General features: G+C 47.2%; 1 protein-coding gene across 3 annotated transcripts in view; it reads left to right on the forward strand.

The window, feature by feature from the left end:
* The window catches only part of PDC (phosducin), a 30,965-nt gene extending 19,074 nt beyond the window's left edge, over nucleotides 1-11,891 (forward strand). For 2 of the 3 annotated variants that reach the window (XM_082225577.1, XM_082225578.1), the window contains 3 exons: nucleotides 4,485-4,571; nucleotides 8,137-8,300; nucleotides 10,997-11,891. In XM_082225577.1, the coding sequence (XP_082081703.1) occupies nucleotides 4,508-4,571; nucleotides 8,137-8,300; nucleotides 10,997-11,524 (756 nt within the window). In that variant the 5' untranslated portion in view covers nucleotides 4,485-4,507 and the 3' untranslated portion in view covers nucleotides 11,525-11,891. Of the gene's footprint in view, nucleotides 1-4,484; nucleotides 4,572-5,943; nucleotides 6,034-8,136; nucleotides 8,301-10,996 lie in introns of those variants that run through there. The other variant, XM_082225579.1, reaches the window with a different exon arrangement.
* The last annotated feature ends 6,479 nt before the right edge of the window (nucleotides 11,892-18,370 follow it).

Here is an 18,370-nt window from a genome sequence, read left to right on the forward strand (position 1 = left end):
TCTCACTTCCATACATCACTACTGGGAAAACCATGGCTTTTACTATACGGACCTTTGTTGGCAAGGTGATGTCTCTGCTTTTTAAGATGTTGTCTAGGTTTGCCATCGCCTTTCTCCCAAGGAGCAGGCGTCTTTTAATTTCGTGACTGCTGTCACCATCTGCACTGATCATGGAGCCCAAGAAAGTAAAATCTCTCACTGCCTCCATTTCTTCCCCATCTATTTGCCAGGAGGTGATGGGCCCAGTGGCCATGATCTTCGTTTTTTTGATGTTGAGCTTCAGACCATATTTTGCGCTCTCCTCTTTCACCCTCATTAAAAGGTTCTTTAATTCCTCTTCACTTTCTGCCATCAAGGTTGTGTCATCTGCATATCTGAGGTTGTTGATATTTCTTCCGGCAATCTTAATTCCGGCTTGGGATTCATCCAGCCCAGCCTTTCGCATGATGAATTCTGCATATAAGTTAAATAAGCAGGGAGACAATATACAGCCTTGCCGTACTCCTTTCCTTACCCTTTCCCAAAGGGTAATGCAGACTATTACCCTTACCAAATATTGTCAAAGGAGGGGAATTTGCTGCTGTAAGATGCATGTGCATCTTATGTTTTTCCATGGGGGGAGTGTGTGTTTGTCAACATCCAAGTGTTTTCTCTGTAAGAAAATGATGCAGTTTAAAGTATAAATGATAAAATATAAAGCCCCATATTATTTCCCCATATTATCCTGCAGAAACTCCAGTTTAAAAAACCCTCAGAAATGGTAAATCTGGAGATCTTGGACAGAGATATAGGCTAGTACAGGCATAGGCAAACTCGGCCCTTCAGATGTTTTGGGACTACAACTCCCATCATCCCTGACCACTGGTCCTGTTAGCTAGGGATGATGGGAGTTGTAGTCCCAAAATGGCTGGAGGGCCGAGTTTGCCTATGCCTGGGCTAGTAGCAGCCATATATCCCCCGTAACAGGAGTGGCCGCCAGACATTGCTGGACTACAACTTCCAATGTCATTGGCCATCCCAGAGCATTGGCCATGCTGGCTGGGGCTGATGGGAGTTGTAGTCAAACAACATCTGAAGGGCACCACATTGGCTATTGTCTAGCTTCAGCTCAGTGTTTCTTCAGGCAAGAAGAGTCTTTCCCAGGTCTGCTTGTAGATGCCAGGGACTGAAGCTGAGATAATTTGCAGGCAATTTACCTGCTCCATCCCTGAGCTATTCCCCCTTCCCTTGCTTTACTCTGGTGCCCTGTAGTCCCTCATGCCTTGCAAAATTCAAGGAAGTAGTGAATCTATATTTCTGTAATTAATTTGCTGCATAGTCAAGATACGTGTCTCTTTTGATGCTCGCCAGTCATTCCTGTTCATACTTGCCGCTCCAGTTTTGCTTCCTTGAGATATCTCTGGAGGCCAAACAGAACAAAACCCAAATCAAATTAATTTCTAATTTCAAACGTAGCAATATTGTCTCACCTTCAGAACCACACACCAGAAAAAGTCTCCAAAACCACTCGTTAACTGTCTGCAAACTTTTTTTTGCAATTCATGTTAAACCACATTTATTTGGTTTACCAAACTGAAAGCTACAGGGGTCGCAATGCTTGCCGTTCATATGTCTGCCCTGCTAGCTCATAAAACAGGAGGGACGTCTGATTTTTTTACAATAAAAACAGTACAAACGTGTGGCGGGGAACTTTCTTACACACACACACACACACACACACACACACACACACACGCCTACTTTCCCAGTCACTATCACTTGAGATGCTTTCTTCACAGTCCACCTCTCTAGCACCAGCTATGAGCTGGCCTGGTGATGGAGAGGTTACTCACACCTCACCAAACAAGAGGACACAGATTTGTACAAAATTTGCATGTGCTGACTTATACCTAAAGCTGCAAATTTAGAAATAATTACTGTAATTTAAATAGAAACGTAATATTTTCCCCTAGTGGTGCAGGCTGTGACCAGGAGACCTGTGCGCCTAGTTGGTCTGCTCTCCAGGTACTAAGTGGAATGCGGGTGGCGCTGTGGTCTAAACCACTGAGCCTCTTGGGCTTGCCGATCGGAAGGTCAACAGTTCGAATCCCCGCAGCAGGGTGAGCTCCTGTTGCTCGATCCCTGCTCCTGCCAACCTAGCAGTTTGAAAGCACAACAGTGGAAGTAGATAAATAGGTACCATGGCGGCAGGAATGTAAACGCCGTTTCCGTGCGCTCTGGTTTCCGTCATGGTGTTCCGTTGCGCCATAAGTGGTGTAGTCATGCTGGCCACATGACCCGGAAAGCTGTTTGTGGACAAACGCCGGCTCCCTCAGCCTGAAAGCGAGATGAGCGCCTCAACCCCATAGTCACCTTTGACTGGACTTAACTGTCCAGGGGTCCTTTACCTTTACCTTGTGGTGTAGCTGGGCAGTTTAAGGGCCTTCTTCTCCTGACTGATGGTTAATTCTCCTTAAACAGGACTTGGATCAGGCAGTCCTCCAATAGAGCAATATCTTTGTACAGTAGGGTACATAATGGCCTGCAGAGTGGGTTGGTGGAAAGAGTGCCTGAAGTGACAAAATGCAGAGATAAAATTATTCCTCGCTCACAGACGGGCACCATGTGGTGGAAAAACTGCATCCCCTCTACTGCTTTATATTCGAGTGAGGAAGATGTGATTAAACTAAAGTGGTGGCCTTGTTTGGTCTATTTGGCCCCTGAGGAGCTGTGGTGTTTTTAACTCAATGGCACATAAACAAGGGTGCTTCCAAAAAGGGTGGGTCTGTTCATTCCAAGTTGATAAGATTCTACTTTTAAAAGGGGTAGGGGGACATAGCCTCTATGGTGTTTCCCCCCCTCCCAATTTCTTCTTGAAATTCCCTCCACGCAACACCATCTAAAAGAGCACCTGAATGCTTGCTTCCTTCACCTTTAAACTAAAATTACAATGGTACCTCAGGTTACAGACGCTTCAGGTTAAAGAACGATATCTTTGTACAGTAGGGTACATAATGGCCTGCAGAGTGCAGGCTAACCCAGAAATAGTGCTTCAGGTTAAGAACTTTGCTTCAGGATGAGAACAGAAATCGTGCTCCGGTGGCGCGGCGGCAGCAGGAGGCCCCATTAGCTAAAGTGGTGCTTCAGGTTAAGAACAGTTTCAGGTTAAGAATGGACCTCCGGAACGAATTAAGTACTTAACCCGAGGTACCACTGTACTTGGAAGGAATAAAGAAGCAAGTTGCCAAGGTAGCTCCCAATGTGAACCGACTCTTCCATCTCTGCCAGGGGTAGAGAGTGATGGGGAGGTCTGTGTTTGCCGTGTGAGCTGTGTGTTTTATCCAGTTTTGTCACCGAGCAAAGAAAGAGCAGCTCTGCATTCACATCTTGAGGCTAATTCACTAGGACCCTCTAAAACAACACACTTTTCAATAGTACTATGCTTTTTTTGAAGCCAAAGGGACTTTTCAATAAATTCAGGTTGGGTGTGGTCCAACACAAACATACCTAGAAGGTCCAGTTCCTTGTTTTGAAAATCTCCTTTTTAATTTTTGAAGACTTAGGTTGGCCCCCAATCTACACATACAACCATTTACAGGGCCAAAATACTGGCTGCGTATCAAATCAAAGGATCGAGTTCTTGTTGTTGGCATCTATCTGTCTCGAGAGACAACAGAGTGCCCTTGCAGGGGTTGAAGTCAAAGAGTTGGAGAATCACAGTGCCAGCTGTGGCTGCAGAGACTGATAACTCGTAATTGTTGTTTTTTGCTGTGTTAGAAGCACAGAAGTAACCTCTCTGGGACTAATCTAGGAGTGTGCTCTGACAGATCAGATGAGGGAGGAGGGTGTTGCTGGACCTTGGGAGGCAGAGATGGAGGGAACTGTGGCCCAGCAGGAACGTGAATTATTTGATCTGACGAAACGCCGTTTACCTTCCCGACGGTGCGGTACATATTTATCTACTTGCACTTTGACGTGCTTTTGAACTGCTAGGTTGGCAGGAGCAGGGAATGAGCAACGGGAGCTCACCCCATTGCGGGGATTCAAACCGCCGACCTTCTGATCGGCAAGTCCTAGGCTCTGTGGTTTAACCCACAGCGCTACCCGCGTCCCTCGCAGTTAAATATGTCCAAACTTAACTTCCTTCTTTCCTGGATGGCAAGTTTACGAGTGTGTATATATAATAATAGATCAGAAAAGCATGGAATATCTGTAGTAAACAACGACGCATCACAGGGAGAACCCTGCGCCCTTTAATCACATTCTACATAGTCTGTAGCAAGCTTCTAGTCTAGACTTCTTTTAATAACCCCTTTAAAAAACTGGATATAGCGTTCTTTTTTTTTAACTTTATGAGATGTTAATAGGAGACTTATTCATTATGATTTCATGAGGAGAGCAATAATTATAAAGCTGTAACAACATAAGAGTACATGTTAGCAGACTCTGAAAGCATGTAGCTCATCTGCCCGTGTGTTTACTGTTTTCTTCCTTGATCCTGTTAGTGTCTGTCAATCCAATCACGGCAATGGAAGGGCAAAAAGAGCTTAGTTTGGAAGAGGAACTTGAAGCACCAGAAGCTATACATACAGGTAAGAAAGCCTTGTTGCTCGTGGGCTAATGTCCCTTATGTGTCTCTTGCACTATGCATCCATAGTAACAGCAACAAAAGCATTGTATGGATTATGACCCATTATTAAGTAAGTATTCAGGAATATTCATTGCTTTGGGAAATTGCAAGGGACAGTGGTATACATCCCTATACATGTGAATGAGGTAAATCTGAAGAAAGTAGATTTCAACTATTGTTAAACATCAAGCACCAAGGGGCCATCAATGAGGAACTCGACAGAGGAAGAGAAGGACTTTGTCAATGGTAGATTAGTGGGGACATAAAGTTTAATATACAGTGGTACCTCGGGTTACAGACACTTCAGGTTACAGACTCCGCTAACCCAGAAACAGTACCTCGGGTTAAGAACTTTGCTTCAGGATGAGAACAGAAATTGCGCGGCGGCAGCAGGAGGCCCCATTAGCTAAAGTGGTACCTCAGGTTAAGAACAGTTTCAAGTTAAGAACGGACCTCCGGAACGAATTAAGTTCTTAACCTCAGGTACCACTGTATCCTGCAAGTGGAGGTTACCTTTCTAAGGAATATCTCCACAGCAGAATGCCTTAATTCTTTGCCTGCTATGGCAGGTACAGTGGTACCTCGGTTTTCGAATGTCTCTGTTGATGAACATTTTGGTTTTCGAACACCGTAAACCCGGAAGTAAATGCTTCAGTTTTCGAACACGCCTTGGAAATCGAACATGCCACGTGGCATCTGCTGAGTGCAAGATCCTGAGGCCTAGCTGTCAGCTATTGAGTTTTCAGTTTTCGAACGTTTCAGAACTCGAACGGTCTTCCGGAGTGGATTACTTTTGAAAACTGAGGTACCACTGTAGTTTGGTTTATTCAAAGCACATATTTCACAGCACTTGGCCCAAGCCAAAATTCTTGCCCCCCCGCCCGCCCGCCCCTGCAATTGACTCGGGATGAGCAATCTCGACCTCCCTCTATTGCCAAACAAAAGGTATGCCCAGTCTTCTCCTTCTGCTCAAATGTTTCACAGTCAATGTGGAAGCTGAGATGGATCTGTCTCCCTTTATTCCTGAGGATGGAACTCCCCATGTTCTTCCATCTCCATTCTTTCCTCACAGATTTCCACCTGTGAAGAAGCTGAGATACTTAGGGCTTTCATGTTCACATACTGGGATGGTGGGAAGGTGAGGAGGGAGACCAGTTCTCTCACACATATATTCATCAGGCTTCACACAGAACCATCAAACAAAGCCAGACTCTGGTACCCAGTCCATAGCAGATCCTTTTTCTACTAAGGTTGCTTCCACATTAGAACCTTCTTGTATAATAGTCATTGTTCTCTCAGAGTTTGCAGACCCAGGAGCAGTGATCCCGGGGTCACCAGGGTTCAGGAGCCTGAAGGTAGCAATAATGACAGGAAAACCATTTGTAATTGAAACTGCCACAACTTTTTATTGATTACAGGTGCAAGTAGGCCTTGGGTACGTATCCGGAATCAGCTTAGCCTGATTGCTGGCTGGCTGATTGCTCCATTAGGGTTGATCCTGGTTTAAAGGATTCCCCCATGATACAGATCAAATGGGAGAAAACTTACCAGGTTTCCATTTGGAGGAATTTTATGACCCATTAGCCTAGATCTTTCGACAAAACTTTCCTCCAGAAGCCCATAGTACACTAAACCCTCGTTTCTAGTTTTGACTAACGATCCAACCCAATGCCTTTTCTGCCAGACGTTGTGACAGTTGCTATGAGGTAGGCAAAAGCCACCAGATGGGCCCAATCTATCTACAGGCAAATTCCTCCATGGCCCTGAATACAGCAACCGAATAATTCCACAGCAATATCATGCAAACACTGCTCACTTTCCCTCGGAGAATGCAACAAGTAAATAAAAGGATGTCATACAGAGGAGGGAGAAAGGTTGTTTTCTGCTGCTCCAGAGAAGCGGACACGGAGCAATGGATCCAAACTACAAGAAAGAAGATCCCACCTAAACATTAGGAAGAACTTCCTGACAGTAAGAGCTGTTTGACAGTGGAATTTGCTGCCAAGACGTGTGGTGGAGTCTCCTTCTTTGGAGGTCTTTAAGCAGAGGCTTGACAACCATATGTCAGGAGTGCTCTGATGGTGTTTCCTGCTTGGCAGGGGGTTGGACTCGATGGCCCTTGTGGTCTATTCAGTGGCGTAGCGTGGGTTCTCAGCACCCGGGGCAAGGCAAGTAATTTGCGCCCCCTAACCCGTGGATTTTAGCACTCGAGTCTCTTCCGCGCCCCCCCAGATGTTGAGCCAGGTGCGGCAGGCCCCCCCTGCACCCCCCACGCTACGCCACTGCTCCCACCACAAGTCTTCAGGACAGCCATCCGAAGGCTGGCGCGGGGAGAAGGTCTCTCTGCCCCACCGCCAGGCTTCGGAGCAGCCTTCCGAAGGCTGGCGGCGGGAGGAGGTCTCTCCGCCCCACCGCCAGCCTTCGGAGGAGGTCCGAGGACAGTGGGGTTCCTGCTTCCTCGAGGAGGGCCGGCCAAACGCGCCCCCCTAAATGTTGCGCCCGGTGCGGCCGGCACCCCTGGCACCCCCCACGCTACGCCACTGGGTCTATTCTATGATTCTAAGTGTGCTGGGCAGGTGAGACAACCGTTGCTGACCGTGCAGCTGAAATATATGACCCGAGCAGAGACAGGCTCCCTCAGGTCTGTCTCCAACACCCCTTTAGAACGGCCCTTATTGGGTGTTTTAAATTAAAAACCAAGGCAGGAAGTCCCTGAAGTCTTAGCAACCAACTGAGACAAAAGACGCCACCGGCAGTGGTGTGGCAGAGCCTCCCTATGCCTCCTAGCTCCCATTGTGCCAGGCCACAACTGCCACTGCCGGAAATACAATAAGCAGTCTTTATGGGACATCCACAGAGCTTTGTCATCAATAGGTTATCATGATAGCTTTTCCTTTCTGGGTTCTTTCAGACTACAGTGGTACCTCTGGTTGCGAACGGGATCCGTTCCGGAGGCCCGTTCGCAACATGAAAAGCCTGCAACCTGAAGCGCCGTATCTGTGCAGGTGCGTGGCGCAATTTGGAGCTGGTGTGCATGCGTGAAGCACAATTTAGCGCTTCTGCACATGTGCGAGCGGCAAAACCCGGAAGTAACCCTTTCTGGTGCTTCCGGGTCGCCGTGGGACGCAACCTGAAAAAACGTATCATGAAGTAAACGTAACATGAGGTATGACCGTACTGAAAATCTTACTTGAAAAGACAAGAATGTTAAAGTTATACTTATATTATGATAGATGGATAGTTGTGCATTTTTTCCACTCAACAATTGTTCTGTTGTGCCATATGTTTGAAGCAGTTGCACTGTATTAAATGCATTTTTTAATGTTGTTTATACTGGGTTTTGCTTTTCAATGTGTGTGTGTGTGTGTGTGTGTACACACACACACACACACATATTGAGCATTGTGCATTTTGCATTCTTGCCTTTAGTAAGCTCCAGCCCTTGACTCATTGTTCTGAATGTCGAGGCAGCTGACAAACCCCTAAAAGAAAGAATACGAAATAACAACCACCTTTTCTTCTCCTAGGGCCTAAAGGGGTCATCAACGACTGGAGAAAGTTTAAACTGGAAAGTAAAGACAGGAACGCCCTTCCTGTAAGCAAGAAAGAGATTCTCATCAGACAGATGTCTTCACCCTATCGCTCTCAAAGTAGGGACGATAAAGACACCAGGGAGCGATTCAGTCGCAAGGTAAGAGAGTGGGGGGAGATACACAATTGAAGTGATTTAATGGGGTGAAGAATCAGAAAATGCCATCAATGCACTGAGCAGCCATGCCACCACCTGCATTTCCAGAATTCATGAGAAGAGTGGGTGTGCTGTTATACACACATAAAGATCCTCCACAGAAGAGAAAATTCTGGTCCAGTCAGGATCCCCCCTTGCATTCTCTTTGGTGATCACTTATAGTTGAGTAAGATTGCCTTCCATGAACACGGTTTTAACAGTGGGTCTGTAAGTGACTATGGAGGCCAATTCTGGATCCACACATCCTTCCACAGTGGGGACATAGGTTTCCAGGTGGGAGTTGATCACGGTGAGGGTTTGCCAAGCGTGCCTTCCTCTTAGCACGTTTCTCCATTTTGTCCTGAGTTTGAGCATCTTCAAAGCCCATGAGACCTTTGGGAAAGGCTTTTCTCCAATTGGAGCACTCACAGGCCAGTGTTTCCCAGTTGTCGGTGTTGCTACTACATTATTTTTTTTTTAGATTTGTGTTGAGAAAGTCTTTAAACTTCTTTTGTTGACCACCAGCATCACACTTTCCATTTTTAAGTTTGGAATAGAGTACAGTGGTACCTCTGGTTACATACTTAATTCGTTCCGGAGGTCCGTTCTTAACCTGAAACTGTCCTTAACCTGAAGCACCACTTTAGCTGATGGGGCTTCCTGCGGCTGCTGCACCACCACTGCGCAATTTCTGTTCTCATCCTGAAACAAAGTTCTTAACCCGAGGTACTATTTCTGGGTTAGCGGAGTCTGTAACCTGAAGCGTATGTAACCCGAGGTAACACTGTAGTTGTTTTGGAAGATGATAATCAGGCATCTGCACAACATGACCAGTCTGGGAGGAGTGTCAAAGCCCCTCCCAGAACTACAATTTCCAGAGTGGCTTAACAATCCATTCCTCTCCACAGAGAACTCTGAGAGTTGTAGCTCTAGGAGGAAATAGGGGTCTTGTAAGGTCTCTCAGCATCCTCAGCTCCCAGAATTCTTTGGTGGAAGCCATGACTGCTTAAAGTGGTGTCATAGTGCTTTAAACTGTGTGTATGTAGTCTTACCATGCTGAAGTATTCACATAACTAAGCCATGCTGGAAAAACAAGCGGGTTCATATGTTCAATCCACTCTATTTTATTGTTGTGGGCAAAGGCCATGACAAATACATACTGCAACAGATCGATGCAGCAATGCAAGAGTTTAAAATTCTGAACCCTACATCATGTCAGGAATACCTAAGAAGCCAATCTCTGTTTCTCCACAGCAGTTTACAGCAATTTAATCTAGCTCTCTCTTTCTGATTTTGCTAGTAGAGCAAAAAGAAAGCCACTTTGTGTGTTACATCGGCATTAATGTCACTCAAGAGAAAACAAATTGCTTCCTCGAGGGTATTCATACTGCCATAACTCAACAAGAGTTGCAAAAATATCTATCCACATTTGCAAACATGGCTTTGGCAATTTATCCATCTGTGTGCCCTAAGGGTTCTGTATTTCTTTGCCCGCTCAACTTCCTTTATTGATGTGCTTATTTACAGCAAAATCATAACCATGTCTACTTAGATGTAAATCCTATTGAACTCGCTGGTAAGTGGGGTTAGGACTGTTGCGTTAGTAAAGGTAAAGATAAAGGGACCCCTGACCATTAGGTCCAGTCGTGGCCGACTCTGGGGTTGTGGCGCTCATCTCGCTTTATTGGCCGAGGGAGCCGGCATACAGCTTCTGGGTCATGTGGCCAGCATGACTAAGCCGCTTCTGGCGAACCAGAGCAGCACACAGAAACGTCGTTTACCTTCCTGCTGGAGCGGTACCTATTGATCTACTTGTACTTTGACGTGCTTTTGAACTGCTAGGTTGGCAGGAGCAGGGACCGAGCAACGGGAGCTCACCCCGTTGTGGGGATTCGAACTGCCGACGTTCTGATCGGCAAGTCCTAGGCTCTGTGGTTTAACCCACAACGCCACCCGTGTCCCATGCGTTAGTATTCAACAGTATTCTTAGTTATGAGAGCAGGATGCAATAGAAGTCCCACCCTTGAAAGCTGCTGTTTGCATCAGCAGGGAAGTTTCATCCACACCAAGAGTATGATCATAGATACAACTTAAAGAAAATATCATTGAAAGTTCAAGAAATGGCACCCAAGTGCTCCTCTCCTATTCTTAAAGTTTTCTCCTCTTGTTCCATGAGGTTCCATGGAGTGAAGTTCGTTGAGTAAACCACTGTATTCTGTAATAAGGGACATGGGTGGCGCTGTGGTCTAAACTACTAAGCCTCTTGGGTTTACTGATCAGAAGGTCGGCAGTTTGAATCCCTGCAACGGGGTGAGCTACTGTTGCTCTGTCCCAGCTCCTGCCAACCTAGCAGTTTGAAAGCACAACAGTGCAAGTATATAAATAGGTACCGCTGCAATGGGAACATAAACAGTGTTTCTGTGCTCTTTGGTTTCTGTCACAATGTTCTGTTGCATCAGAAGCGATTTAGCCATTGTGGCCACATGGCCCACAAAGCTGTCTGTGGACAAATGCCGGCTCCCTCGTCCTGAAAGCGAGATGAGCGTTGCAACCCCATAGTCACCTTTGACTGGACTTAACCATCCAGGGGTCCTTTAGCTTTTTTTTTAACCTATTACCTATTCCATAATAATTCCGCTTACCCTTCCAAATGTTTCCAGATGAGCGTGCAAGAGTACGAGCTAATTAACGAAGACATGGAAGACGAAAGCTGCCTACGGAAGTATCGCAAGCGTTGTATGCAGGATATGCACCAGCGACTGAGCTTTGGGCCAAAATATGGCTACCTTTCAGAGCTGCAGAACGGGGAACAGTTCCTGGAAGCTGTTGAGAAGGAGCGAAAAACCACCACAGTCATTGTCCACATCTATGAAGATGGCATCAAGGGCTGCGAGGCACTCAATAGCAGCCTGTCGTGCCTTGCTGCCGAGTACTCCACGGTGAAATTCTGCAAGATCAAGGCTTCCAACACAGGGGCCGGAGACCGTTTCTCCACCGACGTTCTCCCAACGCTTCTTGTGTACAAAGGTGGGGAGCTCGTCAGCAATTTCATTAGTGTAACCGAACAGTTCAGTGAGGAGTTTTTTGCTGTGGATGTGGAGGCGTTCTTAAATGAATACGGGTTACTACCGGAGAAGGAGATTCCAGCGCTTGGGAATGGCAACCTGGACGAGCAAGAAGTCGAATAGTTGACGAGATCTCTAGTCCTTCCAGGATCTCCTACCCCTCTGCAGTACATATTGCAATTGGATCTCAGCTGGACCCATGTTCACTAAGCAAATGTTACTATGTGCCGAAAGCAAGCGGTATAACATATTTAAATGGCAGTATGTGAAACGGGCAGTGCAATCCTTACTCAGAAGTAAGCCACATTGTTCAACCGCCCAGAGTGGCCGAGGCAACCCAGTCTGATGGGTGGAGTACAAATAATAACATCATCATCATCATCATCATCATCATCATCATTCCCAAATAAGTGTGTATAGGATTGCAGCCTAAAGCACATACATCATAAGGACATGAGAAAAGCCCTGCTAAATCAAGCTACAGGCCCATACAGTGGTGCCCCGCAAGACGAATGCCTCGCAAGACGGAAAACTCGCTAGGCGAAAGAGTTTTCCGTTTTGGAGGTGCTTCGCAAAATGAATTTCCTATGGGCTTGCTTCGCAAGACGACAATGTCTTGCGAGTTCCTGCTGGGTTTTTTTCCTCCTTCCCCCTTTTTCTAAGCTGCTAAGCCGCTTATCAGCTGATCTGATCAGCAGATAAGCCGCTAATAGCGCTAATAGCGCTCATCCGCTAATCCTTCAATGGGCTTGCTTTGCAAGACGAAAAAACCGCTAGACGAAGAGAATCACAGAACGGATTCTTTTCGTCTTGTGAGGCACCACTGTATAGTGAAGCACCCCATTCTCACAGTGGCCAGATACCCGTGGGAAACCCAAAAGCAGATCACAAGCACAATCTCACTTTCCTGCTCATGATTTCCAGCAACTGGAGGCATCAGGTGTTTTCATACATTACACTCACACCGTAATACCAAAAGGTTATAGGAAAGTACAGATAAGTGTAAAATTAAGAGACATATGCATGCACACACACACACACACACACACACACAACCTAGTCAGATTTCAAGAAGAAGAGTTAACTAACATTTGGGTGCCAGGTATGCCTTTTGTTTTTATTTCTACCAAATTCAAGAAAGCAAGCAGGTTAGGATGGAAAGAGTTCCGTAGCAAGTACCGTATTTTTCGCTCTATAAGACGCACCAGACCACAAGACGCACCTAGTTTTGGGAAGAGGAAAACAAGAAAAAAAATTATTCTGAATCTCAGAAGCCAGAACAGCAAGAGGGATCGCTGCGCAGTGAAAGCAGCAATCCCTCCTGCTGTTCTGGCTTCTGGGATAGCTGTGCAGCCTGCATTCGCTCCATAAGACGCACACACATTTCCCCTTACTTTTTAGGAGGGAAAAAGGGAGTCTTATAGAGCAAAAAATACGGTAGATCAGTGGTTCCCAAACTTTTTTTGGCCATGCCTCACCTGAGCATCTCTAAAATCCTGATCTCCCCCCCCCCGCCCCGTGACATATAATTCTTATTATTCAAAAAGTGAACTCCTAGTCATGTGGAGGAAGCCTAAAAGGCCATTCACTGTTAATAACTCATTCTCAAATTGCCCCCCCCCCTTAAAAATCAAATTGCCCCCCTGTTGGGAACCACGGAAGTAGATGCAATGTCGCACTCCTTACAGCAGTTTAGGAATTTGCAAAGTGGGAAGCTGCCGGAGAGCAATCTGGACAGGATGGAGTTTGTGTAGGTTTTTTTATCATCTGCAGGATGAAGTCAGTGGCGTAGCGTGGGTTGTCAGCACCCGGGGCAAGGCAAGTAATTTGCGCCCCCTAACCCGTGGATTTGCGCCCCCTAACCCTAACCCCCAGATGTTGCGCCCGGTGCGGCTGCCCCCCCTGCACCCCCCACGCTACGCCACTGGATGAAGTGGAGAATGTGTGGAAGGCAAAATTGCCCCAAGCCTCTCAATGAACAGGTCACTGTGGTCCAGGAGAAATGGAAGTGGCGCCAAGCCTGCAGAGAAACTTTGGCTCAGCTGCTGGAGGTAGCAGAGCCATTAGCAAGCTGATGAAGAGCACGGGAAAGGTTTTGATTTACTGAGCTGCTTTATGAGACAGGAGAGCAGTGAGGAGCTGAGCTGGGTTGCCTAGTGGTCACTGCATAATCAGGGCAACTCTGGAATCTGGCCCAGGCTCTCTGTGGGTTTGGATGAAACACAGGCAGTTGCCTTGGTTTACTTCCCTTGGTCTAAGTGCTCGGTTCTCATGAATGAGCTAAATCAGTATAATAATGTAAAGTGGAGATCGCACAGGGATTTTCAAGTATTTAACTGATGTCATGCCTTTCATATAAAATAGCTTTAAAATTGGCCTTAGATTGGGAGAACCACCAAACTGGCAGTAAGCGATGTGGCGCTTTGAAAGAGGCATTTTCTCCTAGTATCAGATACCGTCATGTAAAATGGGAATGATAATAAACTACGTGGGATGGTGCAGTCCATGCAATGAGGGATTGCAAAAAACACTTTTCAGACAAAAGGCATTTTGCTAGCACACTATTATGCATAATAGCTGACGAGAACATAAGCACAGTTCACTAGATGGCAACAATTAAGTGCTATACAGCTGAAAGATAATGAAACACAATAAGAGACTGGGCTATTCTAGACATAACAGACAGCAGGTGACCGTGAGAAATGGAACTTCAAGACATCTCCAGCTGAGCATTCAAATGTAATTTTCCCAAAGTTTAAAATAATTGGAGAAGTATATCCAATTTGGTCTTTTGTCTATATGTTTTATTTATTGGTTTAAACAGTTTTACCCCTTTTTACCATAATAAAACTCTTAGTTTGTAAAAAGCAATTGTCTTAATAAAAAGAAAAGACCCCCACATGGTAATACTCTGATTAGGAATTGCTTGCCTAATAAGTCATGTTCAGCCAGAGCTGTTTAGAAAAGCTACTGCAACACTAACAGCTAATCAAGTAAATCATATTTGCGAACCATACTGAACTTGCACATTTTAGCTCACCTTCTAATAATTGTGAAGTTGTGACAAGTTAGAGGGGGGGGTTGGCTAGAAAAGGCATAAAGTTTCAGATGTATTTTAACATACGTCTTTATTAAATATAATTATGTAATGTTGCATGCTATGTAATTTTTTTTTGTCTTTGCTCAAAAATGCAAATTATTAACCCTTTATATTATGTGGTGAAGTAATTAATAAAGTCTACTTTAAAAAAAAAACCACCTAACCAGCTTGGCCATTGACTGGGGATGATGGGAGTTGGAGAAGTCCAACAACTGAAAGGGCATTCCTGACCCAGGAGATTAGCCATTTAGATACCTCGACATCCCGTTTTGTCTATTTAAAGGATTTTTACCCTGCCAAGAAGGTTCCCAGCGTGGCTTACAGAAGATCAGCAACAAGCAAGACAACCTCTGCATCATGTCTGTAATCTGAAAGATGGCACTTCAAAGGATGGGGAAAGGATGAGAATGACTGCTCTCCATATCAAATGGAGGGTGCCCTTTGTGTGCTTGTGCGCAGCACCCCCCGATCCTATGCGACTCCTGGCAGAGCTCACCTGGACCACCTCTCCGAGTCACAAACCTTGAGGTTCCCGCCAAACCTCAGCTCAAATAACCAATCGTGACTGGGGAGGCGGAGCCAGGGGAGTGGACCAAGTAAGGGTAGGGTCCGCTCTTTAAGCATAAAAGGGGGTGGAGCCTCCAGAGGCTCCAGGGCATAGGTAGGCAAACTAAGGCCCAGATGTGGCCCCACCATCTTCTCAATCCAGCCCACAGACAGTCCGGGAATCAGCATGTTTTTCCATGAGTAGAATGAGTCATTTTATTTAAAATGCATCTCTGGGTGATTTGTGGGGCATAGGAATTCGTTCCTTCCCCCCCCCCAATATAGTCCGCCCCGCCCCCCAAGGTCTGAGGGACAGTGGACGGGCTTCACCTGCTCTACCCTCCCTTTGTTTAGGCCTTTTATTGCAGGTTAACTTTCTTTCTTCAGGGACACGGGTGGCACTGTGGGTTAAACCACAGACCCTAGGATTTGCCGATCAGAAGGTTGGCGGTTCGAATCCCCGCGACGGGGTGAGCTCCCGTTGCTCGGTCCCTGCTCCTGCCAACCTAGCAGTTCGAAAGCACCTCAAAGTGCAAGTAGATAAATAGGTACTGCTCTGGCGGGAGGGTAAACGGTGTTTCCGTGCGCTGCTCTGGTTCACCAGAAGCGGCTTAGTCATGCTGACCACATGCCGGCTCCCTCGGCCAATAAAGCGAGATGAGCGCAGCAACCCCAGTGTCGGTCACGACTGGACCTAATGGTCAGGGGTCCCTTTACCTTTACCTTTAATTTCTTCTTTACAGGTATGCGTGTGCTGCTGCGGTCCTATGATGGGTGCTGTTAAAGGACTGGGAAGGAATTTTCCCTGCATTGGCAGGTTTCGTCTTCCCCGTAGGAAAATGTCACAACTTTGGCAGTTATAGACCTTGGGCGGAATCCTTTTGTCTATCTTCCCTGAATTGGGTGGGTGGGTGTGTGTGAAGCAGTGACACACACACACCCCTGCCACATTGGCGATCCCAGGGCTCCCTGTTAAAGGGGTTGTGTTGAAGGGAGTCACTGGCCATAGACTGAAAGCTTGTCAGTGCACTCCCCTGTGTTTTGGTGAAATGGGAGGCGGGATCTCTGCGTCAACATACGTCTTCCAGAGCCAGCCCGATTCCCAGACAGACTGGATAACCCTGATGTCTCCCAGATCCATAGCTGTCAACTTACAGATTTGAAAATAAGGGACCAGCAGCCAAAATAAGGGATTTTCCAACACAGGTATGTTCAACTTCTGAGCCCCTCTGAGCCAAAGGCAGAAAGCCCCGCCAGCAGCCCAACAAAGCCTCAAGCGGTGGTTCCCACAGCGCAGCAACCCGGCAAAGGGGACGCAGCAAGGAAAACCACCGTCACCTCTCTGCTGGGAAGCGCTGAGCAAAGGCGAGTCCCCAGGCAACGCAGCCGATTTGATCAGCACAAGGCATGCAAGCTCCACCCCCAGTAGTTCTTAGACTTCTTATTGGGTGAGCAACGCAGCCAAGCAACACAGTTGGAGCCTCCCTCCTCCCTGGCCATCAAGGAGAGAGGGAGAGGAGCTGCTTCCTTTGAATCCCGGGAAATTTAAGGGACATCATCAATAAGGGACAGCAGCAGGACATGGCGCTGGGATAAGGGACTGTCCCGCCAAATAAGGGACGATTGACAGCTATGCCCAGATCCCCAGCTGGGGACTGGGAGGGATAAATGCCCAATGCCCAAGCCAAGGTCTTCCTACATCTGAAAGTTTAATAAAGTTGTGGCCAACTTTAATCCCATAACACATAATATCTACACGAAGCCACTGGGAGAGATCATCAGGGGGTTGGGGCTGGGTGTTCATCAGTATGCAGATGACACCCAGCTCTACCTCTCTTTTAAATCAGAACCAGTGAAGGCAGTGAAGGTCCTGTGTGAGTGCCTGGAGGCAGTTGGAGGATGGATGGCGACTAACAGATTAAGGTTGAATCCTGACAAGACACAAGTACTGTTTCTGGGGGACAGGAGGCGGGCAGGTATGGGGGATTCCCTGGTCCTGAATGGGGTAACTGTGCCCCTGAAGGACCAGGTGCGCAGCCGGGGAGTCATTTTGGACTCACAGCTGTCCATGGAGGCGCAGGTTAATTTTGTGTCCAGGGCGGCTGTCTACCAGCTCTTCCTGGTACACAGGCTAAGACCCTACCTGCCAGCAGACTGTCTCGCCAGAGTGGTGCATGCTCTAGTTATCTCCTGCTTGGACTACTGCAATGCACTCTACATGGGGCTACCTTTGAAGGTGACCCGGAAACTGCAATTAATCCAGAATGCAGCAGCTAGACTGGTGACTGGGAGTGACCGCCGGGACCACATAACACCGGTTCTGAGAGATCTGCATTGGCTCCCAGTACATTTCCGAGCACAATTCAAAGTGTTGGTGCTGACCTTTAAAGCCCTAAACAGCCTCAGTCCAGTATATCTGAAGGAGCGTCTCCACACCCATCATTCAGCCCGGACACTAAGATCCAGCGCTGAGGGCCTTCTGGCAGTTCCCTCATTGCGAAAAGTGAGGTTACAGGGAACCAGACAGAGGGCCTTCTCGGTAGTGGCATCCACCCTGTGGAACACCCTCCCTTCAGATGTGAAGGAAATAAGCAGCTATCCTATCTTTAAAAGACATCTGAAGGCAGCCCTGTTTAGGGAAGTTTTTAATATTTAATGCTGTATTGTTTTTAACACTTGATTGGGAGCCGCCAGAGTGGCTGGGAAAATTCAGCCAGATGGGCAGGGTATAAATAAATTATTATTATTATTATTATTATTATTATGGGGGCAGATGTTACAGGCGAAGGGGATCGAGATAAGGATACGCTCGTACCCTTTCCAATCTGCGCCCCATCCCGAGGGACGAGGGTAGGGTGAGCAAGGATTACTCACCTCCGTCACTGGTGCTGTGCAATGCCAGGTCTATAGGCAATAAAACCGCCACCCTGCGAGATTTCTTTATCTCGCAGGGGGTCGACCTGGCTTGTGTGACGGAGACCTGGGTGCGCAAAGGGGCAACAGTTACCTTACGAGAGATGGCGCCCCCGGGTTTCTCTGTCCTCCACCAGTCGCGGACTGTGGGCCGGGGGGGAGGGGTGGCATTATTAATCCGGGAAGATTGTCCTTTCAGGGCTCTACCATCGCCATCGATCCCCGGCATCAAATGTGTTGGCCTAGTGTGGGGCTCCGAGGAGAGCTTGGCTGTCTGGCTGGTGTACCGGCCACCTAGCGCACCAGCAGCCACCCTGTCAGGCCTATTGGAGGCGGTGGCCGGCTGGGCCTTGGAGTTCCCTAACCTATTGGTATTGGGGGACTTCAACATCCATGCTGATGCCACTCCC

This window comes from Podarcis vaucheri (assembly GCF_965113315.1).
Source record: "Podarcis vaucheri genome assembly, chromosome: 6".
Lineage (NCBI taxonomy): Eukaryota > Metazoa > Chordata > Lepidosauria > Squamata > Lacertidae > Podarcis > Podarcis vaucheri.